Here is a 9741-nt window from a genome sequence, read left to right as displayed (position 1 = left end):
ACACACACACACACACACACACACACGCATGGACGTACGCACATGCAAATGCACACACAATGTTAGGGTTTATCTTTACTATGGTTTAATTATTTTGACTTCCCCTTTAATGGAAAGGTTTGTAATTAAGTCTTTTTGATGTCTTATTTATAATTTCACTGTGGGATTACTACAGGTGTGGAAAGGAGCTCCCTCTTAGGGAACTATGAATTGAAATTGATTGAGCTGAATGGAGAAGTATAGCCTTATCAGCATGTCTGTCTATAGGGGTCGTAAAGGTTTATGGTTTGTGCTGCTCCTTCATTCATAGGGTATCATTGCAAACTGGGATGAACACTAGTGTTGACGTGGGTCTAGGTTGATTGTAATAGGGTATGCGGGTGTTAATCATTGACTTATCGCTTCTCTTGCTTTCTTCTCTATCTCCTTCTGTCTCTCTCCTCTTCAGCTGAATGGTCTTTTTCAGTTCACTGTGAGATTGCTGTCAGAGACAGACTCGCTTCACATCAGTGGAGAGGATCAATCATTATATAAAGGTAGGTAGGTAGGCCTAATGACACCAGGGAGTGCTGCCAACAGTCGGGGGAAGGTTGTTGATTGGCTGAACCATGTGTGGCTGAATCGAAAGTACACACATGCTGAGTCTGACACAAACACACACCTATAGATTTAACACAGCAGGACACAAGCACAGATGAAGCAACAACACTTACACAGGGACAGCATACTCGCAAGTAGGCACACACACACACAATACACATTCCTGCGTACGGTGCACCAACACAACATCCCAATAACACAATGACATCCCAGCAGGAAGCAGATATAGAACCCAGTGTGTGGCCCGTCACACATCACAGGACCTGTTTCACACCACTCATCATAAGGTAAACTTTTTCTTATAGCGCCAACAAGCTTTTGGAGATCTATAAATACATTTTCTGTTAAAAAGGTGGTTTCGCTTCTTGGGATTGGAGCTACAGAGATCAACACTCAACACTCAAGCACCAGTGACTCGGTGAATAAAAAAGTGGTCAGATGAAGAAGATGCTAAACTACAGGACTGTTTTGCTAGCACAGACTGGAACATGTTCCGGGATTCTTCCGATGGCATTGAGGAGTACACCACATCAGTCACATGGCTTCATCAATAAGTGCATCGATGACGTCAACCAGAAGCCATGGATTACAGGCAACATCCGCATTTTCTGAGCTAAAGGGTAGTGCTGTCGCTTTCAAGAAGCGGGACTCTAAACCCGGAAGTTTATAAGAAGTCCCGCTATGCCCTCCGACGAACCATCAAACAGGCAAAGCGTCAATACAGGACCTAGATTGAATCGTTCTACACCGGCTCCGACGACCGTTGGATGTGGCAGAGCTGGGAAAATATTAGACTACAAAAGGAAGCACAGCTAAATTACTTAAATGCTCATTTTCAGGCAAGTAATACTGAAACATGCATGATAGCATCAGCTGTTCCGGACAACTGTGATCACGCTCTCCGTAGCCGATGTGAGTAAGACCTTTAAACAGGTCAACATTCAGGGACAGACAGATTACCAGGACGTGTACTCCACGCATGCGCTGACTAACTGACAAGTGTCTTCACTGATATTTTCAAACTGAGTCTGTAATACCAACATGTTTCAAGCAGACCACCCTGTGCCCAAGAACACTAAGGTAAGCTGCCAAAATGACTACCGACCAGTAGCACTCACGTCTGTATCCATTTCTTTGAAAGGCTGGTTATGGCTCACATCAACACCCTTATCCCAGAAACCTTAGACCCACTACAATTTGCATACCGTCTCAACAGATCCACAGATGATGCAATCTCTATTGCACCCCACACTGCCCTTTCCCACCTCGACAAAAGGAACTCCTATGTGAGAATGCTATTAATAGACTATAGCTCAGTGTTCAACAACATAATGCCCTGAAAGCTCATCACTAAGCTAAGGACCCTGGGACTAAACATCTCCCGCTGCAACTGGATCCTGGACTTCCTGACGGGCCGCCCCCAGGTGGTAAGGGTAGGCAACAACACATCCGCCACACTGATCCTCAACATGGGGGCCCCTCAGTGGTGCATGCTCAGTCCCCTAATGTACTCCCTGATCTCTCATGACTGCATGGCAATGCATAACTCCAACACCATCATCAAGTTTGCCGATGATACAACAGTGGTAGGCCTGATCACCGACAACAATCAGACAGCCTATAGGGAGGAGGCCAGAGACCTGGCCGTGTGGTGTCAGGACAAAAACCTCTCCCTCAACGTGATCAAGACAAAGGAGATGATTGTGGACGACAGGAAAAGGAGGACCGAGCACGCCCCCATTCTCATCGACGGGGCTGTAGTGGAGCAGGTTGAGAGCTTCATGTTGCTTGGTGTCTACATCACCAACAAACTCATGGTCCAAACACACTAAGACAGTTGTGAAGAAGGCATGACAAAGCCAATTCCCCCTCAGGAGACTGAAAAGATTTGGCCTGGGTTCTCAGCTCCTCAAAAGGTTTTACAGCTGCACCATCAAGAGCATCCTGACTGGCAACTGCTTGGCCTCCGACCGCAAGGCACTACAGAGGGTAGTGTGTACGTCCCAGTACATCACTGGGGCCAAGCTTCCTGCCATCCAGGACTTCTATACCAGGTGGTGTCAGAGGAAGGCCCTAAAAATTGTCAAAGACTCCAGCCACTCTAGACATGGACTGTTCTCTCTGCTATCGCACGCCAAGTGGTACTGGAGCGCCAAGTTTAGGTCCAAAAGGCTTCTTAACAGCTTCTACCCCTAAACAGATAATCAAAGGGCTACCCAGACTCCTCTTGTATGCTGCTGCTACTCTCTATTTATTATCTATGCATAGTCACTTTAACTCGATCTACATGTACATATTACCTTGACTAACCGGTGCCCCCGCACATTGACTCTGTCCGTCTGCCCCCTACATATAGCCTCGCTATTGTTATTTTACTGCTGCTGTTTAATTATTTGTTACTTTTATTTTCCATTTTTTACGGTACACTTGTTTTTCTTAACTTAAAGCATTGTTGGTTAAGGGCTTGTAAGTAAGCATTTCACTGTAAGGTCTGTAATACCTGTTGTATTCAGCGCATGTGACAAATAAAATTTGATATTGGATTAAAAAAATTCTGTCAGAGCTTGGAGGGTGAGGCACCAAGACAGATCAGTGGGACATCCTCTCCTGCTCCCTGCTGGCCAGATAAGGGACAGATCTCCTTCCAGGACGTGGAGATGTGTTACCAGGACAACCTGCCACTGGTACTCAAGAAGCTCTCCTTTAACATCCTGCCAGAGGAGACCATCAGCATTGTGGGTCGCACAGGCTCAGATACTCACCATCCTTTATCCCCATGTATCATTTTACATCAGTACTGTTTCATTTTATAGTCCTATTTCCCCGCTGGTGTTTACCTGGTATTTACTAAGAAATCATTTGTATTGGTGTTTTTGTTTTTGAATGATTTTCATAGAAGCAAAGAAGTAATCCTTATCCAGTTTAACCACATCAACATGTGAAGATTACAGTTATCATGTATCTGAACTAATCATAGGTATGCTGAATAGTTCACTCACAACCCCGTTACTATCTGTCCATGGAAGTCCTCACTGGGCGTATCTCTCTTCAGACTGGTGGAGCTGACTGGGGGCTCCATCACCATCGACGGCATCAACATTGCCCAGATTGGATTGGACAACCTGAGAAGCAAGCTGTCAATCATTTCCCAGGAGCCCGTTCTCTTCATTGGCACCATCAGGTATGTATGAATGATTTACCGAAGTTTCCCCTATGTACATATCTAGAATCAGCTTCCCCTCCCCCAATCCTAACCTTAACCATTAGTGGGAAAATGTACTGACTCCAGATCAGTGTCTGATTCTTTATTCTTATTTTTTCTTACCAAATAGGTCCAATCTGAACCCATGGAATAAATACTCAGATGCTCAGATCTGGGATGCACTTGAGAAGACGCATATAAAGGAGGTGGTAAGTAGGGATATATGGTCAATGGAAGCATAAATAGAGACCCCAAATATAATGATAAATGTCTGTTCAAAAATTTCAAGTAGTCCTTTTTTTATAATTTTTTTTATTTATTATTTATTACAAAAAACACAAGGAAGGGGTAACATTAAAGTATTAGAACATGAAGGACAAACAATACAGCATCAACACACTATCAAACATGTATCAGTCTTTCTGCAACAGAGCCATACTTATGTGTGAGGGTGATATAAAATATATGTAATAGTTTCCTTGATCATGATCACAACCTTGTGAAACCCTCCAAGATCCCCCCCCCCCCCCCCAGTTCCCCAATAGCTGTCCCTCATCCATTCGAGACCCCTCCCACCGGAAGAAAAGCAATTAACACAATTAATTCCATTCTCCACCCCCAAGAACTCCCCAATGCACCAACAACCAAGAGAATGAACTAAAGAGAAAAAAGGAAAAGACAGAAGAAACCAACAATGCAATTTTTTAAACAAAATAATAATTTTAAAACAAAGTACATCAAGGACAACTGAAATCATTACAGCAATGCCTACTTTATATGTTTGTGTGCATGTTTGGCACTATTACATGTATGTGTGTGTTCTTGTATGTGTTTATTTGAGAGTGTGTGTGTGTGTGTATATATGTATATGTATATATGTATGTATGTAAGTATGTATGTATATGTATGTATATGTATGTACAGTGCCTTGCGAAAGTATTCGGCCCCCTTGAACTTTGCGACCTTTTGCCACATTTCAGGCTTCAAACATAAAGATATAAAACTGTATTTTTTGTGAAGAATCAACAAGTGGGACACAATCATGAAGTGGAACGACATTTATTGGATATTTCAAACTTTTTTAACAAATCAAAAACTGAAAAATTGGGCGTGCAAAATTATTCAGCCCCCTTAAGTGAATACTTTGTAGCGCCACCTTTTGCTGCGATTACAGCTGTAAGTCGCTTGGGGTATGTCTCTATCAGTTTTGCACATCGAGAGACTGACATCCTTGCAAAACAGCTCGAGCTCAGTGAGGTTGGATGGAGAGCATTTGTGAACAGCAGTTTTCAGTTCTTTCCACAGATTCTCGATTGGATTCAGGTCTGGACTTTGACTTGGCCATTCTAACACCTGGATATGTTTATTTTTGAACCATTCCATTGTAGATTTTGCTTTATGTTTTGGATCATTGTCTTGTAGGAAGACAAATCTCCGTCCCAGTCTCAGGTCTTTTGCAGACTCCATTAGGTTTTCTTCCAGAATGGTCCTGTATTTGGCTCCATCCATCTTCCCATCAATTTTAACCATCTTCCCTGTCCCTGCTGAATAAAAGCAGGCCCAAACCATGATGCTGCCACCACCATGTTTGACAGTGGGGATGGTGTGTTCAGCTGTGTTGCTTTTACGCCAAACATAACGTTTTGCATTGTTGCCAAAAAGTTCAATTTTGGTTTCATCTGACCCGAGCACCTTCATCCACATGTTTGGTGTGTCTTCCAGGTGGCTTGTGGCAAACTTTAAACAACACTTTTTATGGATATCTTTAAGAAATGGCTTTCTTCTCGCCACTCTTCCATAAAGGCCAGATTTGTGCAATATACGACTGATTGTTGTCCTATGGACAGAGTCTCCCACCTCAGCTGTAGATCTCTGCAGTTCATCCAGAGTGATCAAGGGCTGAAAGTTTAGAGGGACGGCCAGGTCTTGGTAGATTTGCAGTGGTCTGATACTCCTTCCATTTCAATATTATCGCTTGCACAGTGATCCTTGGGAAATCTTTTTGTATCCAAATCCGGCTTTAAACTTCTTCACAACAGTATCTCGGACCTGCCTGGTGTGTTCCTTGTTCTTCATGATGCTCTCTGCACTTTTAACGGACCTCTGAGACTATCACAGTGCAGGTGCATTTATACGGAGACTTGATTACACACAGGTGGATTGTATTTATCATCATTAGTCATTTAGGTCAACATTGGATCATTCAGAGATCCTCACTGAACTTCTGGAGTTTGCTGCACTGAAAATAAAGGGGCTGAATAATTTTGCACGCCCAATTTTTCAGTTTTTGATTTGTTAAAAAAGTTTGAAATATCCAATAAATGTCGTTCCACTTCATGATTGTGTCCCACTTGTTGTTGATTCTTCAAAAAAAATACAGTTTTATATCTTATATCTTTGTTTGAAGCCTGAAATGTGGCAAAAGGTCGCAAAGTTCAAGGGGGCTGAATACTTTCGCAAGGCACTGTATATGTATGTATATGTGTGTGTGTGTGTGTGTGTGTGTGTATATATATATAGTAGTCTTTATGTTGGCATCATAGTATAGTATAAGGCAATGCATATATACTATCTTCAGATAAAGTGTTATTACTGCTGAGAGTAATTGATAACAAATCCTAGACCTGTTTAAGATTAAAAATCCCCTCTAGAGTTGTTGGAACAGTTGAAAAACGATATCTGTGGCTTGTTTTGACTTAATTTTGTCTACCATCATATTCAGATCAGCCAACTGCCCCTTTCCCTCCAGTCTGAGGTGACAGAGAACGGAGAGAACTTCTCAGTAGGAGAGGGACAACTACGGTGTGTGGCAAGAGCACTGCTTAGACACAGCAAGGTAAACGCACGCACGCACACACACACACTAGTGTCACATCTCTTTCTCTCCACACCACACACAAACACACAGACACACAGTACAACAGATGAGTGCAGTTAAAATAAAATAAATCTATGTTACCACATAGGAAAGCTTGTGTGCATCACATCCTACTTTTTGAGGTTGTCACATAAGAACATTGAGAATGTAAGGCAGCAACTTCCCAAAGGCGTAACATTGCCACCACATGGCTTCTATTGTTATTTCACTTTGATTCTGTAGAATGCAGTTGGAAATACGAACAACTGAGGATGACAAAAGACGTTGCATTTAGGGACTAGTCTTACATTAGTTATAACACTCCTTAATTAAGATTATAATATTTATGTCCATGTTCAAAGAACCAACACTGTTTTTCCATTCTTTCCAATATTACTACTTCCTTATTCTGCCAACCTTAGAGATTGAACCATTCTCTGCAAAGTGTGCTTAAATGTGACATGTGTTGGGGGTTGCCAGAACTTGCTGTTGGACGAGGCGATGGCAGCCATTGACACAGAGACAGACCGGCTGATTCAGGACACCATCCATGAGTCGTTCAGCAGCTGCACCACGCTGATCATCGCCCATCGCCTCAATACAGTGATGAGCTGTAACAGGATCATGGTGTTGGACCAGGGACAGGTGGGTCTTCTGCACCATAGAAATATACAATGTCTCAAATAGCACCCTATTCCCTATGTAGTGCACTACTTTTGACCTGGGACTATAGGGTTCTGGTCAAAAGTAGCTCAAATCTATTGAATCATGTGAAAGGTGGGCTAATATACTAAACAAAATATTTGATATACTACATTATACTTAAGGGCACATTTCTGTTGTGAGTCAAAAGACTTGTTGGTCATAAAATACTTTATTTATTTTCTCAATTCCACAACAGATGTTGGAATTCGACACCCCTGCTGCTCTGCTGGCAGACGTCAACTCCAGATTCCGGGCCATGTTCGAGGCATTTGACGGCAAGCTCAGTAACACAAAGAAGTGACCCCAGTCGTTGAATAGGTACAAAAGAGCTCTTGTAAAACAGGCAATGCAGCAGAGGACCTCACTTGCACAAACTTTGAAGATGAACATCTCAATCTTTCCATGAAGCGAGGAAGATGTTATTTTAAAGGGCAATAGTAGAGGTTCTTACAATTACTGCTAAATCTAGAGAAGTCTGTTGATATCAAAAACCAATGATGGCTTCATGACAATGATGACAATGTTCCAAAAGATGCATCAAAGATGTGGATCTAAGGAAAGTTGGGAGTGTCATACCTGCTGACTTTTGCTGCTGTGTGGAAAGATAATTTCTCTGAGGCCAAAAAAGCAAGTGCAAACAAAGGGGAACATATCCATGACACTACAGTGGCACTTTAAATTCCATGATAATGTTGCTCTAGAGGGCTATCAATGAGACTCGGAAGAGAACATTCTATATGTGTTTTACTGATATACAGTGCCTTGCGAAAGTATTCGGCCCCCTTGAACTTTGCGACCTTTTGCCACATTTCAGGCTTCAAACATAGATATAAAACTGTATTTTTTTGTGAAGAATCAACAAGTGGGACACAATCATGAAGTGGAACGACATTTATTGGATATTTCAAACTTTTTTAACAAATCAAAAACTGAAAAATTGGGCGTGCAAAATTATTCAGCCCCTTTACTTTCAGTGCAGCAAACTCTCTCCAGAAGTTCAGTGAGGATCTCTGAATGATCCAATGTTGACCTAAATGACTAATGATGATAAATACAATCCACCTGTGTGTAATCAAGTCTCCGTATAAATGCACCTGCACTGTGATAGTCTCAGAGGTCCGTTAAAAGCGCAGAGAGCATCATGAAGAACAAGGAACACACCAGGCAGGTCCGAGATACTGTTGTGAAGAAGTTTAAAGCCGGATTTGGATACAAAAAGATTTCCCAAGCTTTAAACATCCCAAGGAGCACTGTGCAAGCGATAATATTGAAATGGAAGGAGTATCAGACCACTGCAAATCTACCAAGACCTGGCCGTCCCTCTAAACTTTCAGCTCATACAAGGAGAAGACTGATCAGAGATGCAGCCAAGAGGCCCATGATCACTCTGGATGAACTGCAGAGATCTACAGCTGAGGTGGGAGACTCTGTCCATAGGACAACAATCAGTCGTATATTGCACAAATCTGGCCTTTATGGAAGAGTGGCAAGAAGAAAGCCATTTCTTAAATATATCCATAAAAAGTGTTGTTTAAAGTTTGCCACAAGCCACCTGGGAGACACACCAAACATGTGGAAGAAGGTGCTCTGGTCAGATGAAACCAAAATTGAACTTTTTGGCAACAATGCAAAACGTTATGTTTGGGGTAAAAGCAACACAGCTGAACACACCATCCCCACTGTCAAACATGGTGGTGGCAGCATCATGGTTTGGGCCTGCTTTTCTTCAGCAGGGACAGGGAAGATGGTTGAAATTGATGGGAAGATGGATGGAGCCAAATACAGGACCATTCTGGAAGAAAACCTGATTGAGTCTGCAAAAGACCTGAGACTGGGACGGAGATTTGTCTTCTAACAAGACAATGATCCAAAACATAAAGCAAAATCTACAATGGAATGATTCAAAAATAAACATATCCAGGTGTTAGAATGGCCAAGTCAAAGTCCAGACCTGAATCCAATCGAGAATCTGTGGAAAGAACTGAAAACTGCTGTTCACAAATGCTCTCCATCCAACCTCACTGAGCTCGAGCTGTTTTGCAAGGAGGAATGGGAAAAAATGTCAGTCTCTCGATGTGCAAAACTGATAGAGACATACCCCAAGCGACTTACAGCTGTAATCGCAGCAAAAGGTGGCGCTACAAAGTATTAACTTAAGGGGGCTGAATAATTTTGCACGCCCAATTTTTCAGTTTTTGATTTGTTAAAAAAGTTTGAAATATCCAATAAATGTCGTTCCACTTCATGATTGTGTCCCACTTGTTGTTGATTCTTCACAAAAAAATACAGTTTTATATCTTTATGTTTGAAGCCTGAAATGTGGCAAAAGGTCGCAAAGTTCAAGGGGGCCGAATACTTTCGCAAGGCACTGTAATTA

General features: G+C 42.2%; 1 protein-coding gene across 1 annotated transcript; it reads left to right on the top strand.

Annotated features, from left to right (window-relative positions):
- Positions 1 to 3149: 3149 nt before the first annotated feature.
- Positions 3150 to 9536, top strand: LOC149972002 (ATP-binding cassette sub-family C member 5-like; the record flags this gene model as incomplete). Its single annotated transcript, XM_090219288.1, has 6 exons — positions 3150 to 3354; positions 3622 to 3781; positions 3933 to 4011; positions 6525 to 6638; positions 7140 to 7304; positions 7561 to 9536. Coding segments are annotated over 6 exons (828 nt in total), but the record flags the coding sequence as incomplete, so codon positions are not given.
- Positions 9537 to 9741: the final 205 nt, after the last annotated feature.

This window comes from Oncorhynchus mykiss, chromosome 25 (genome assembly GCF_057628025.1).
Source record: "Oncorhynchus mykiss isolate SJ-2025 chromosome 25, ASM5762802v1, whole genome shotgun sequence".
NCBI lineage: Eukaryota > Metazoa > Chordata > Actinopteri > Salmoniformes > Salmonidae > Oncorhynchus > Oncorhynchus mykiss.
This window is presented reverse-complemented; position numbering and strand designations above follow the sequence as displayed.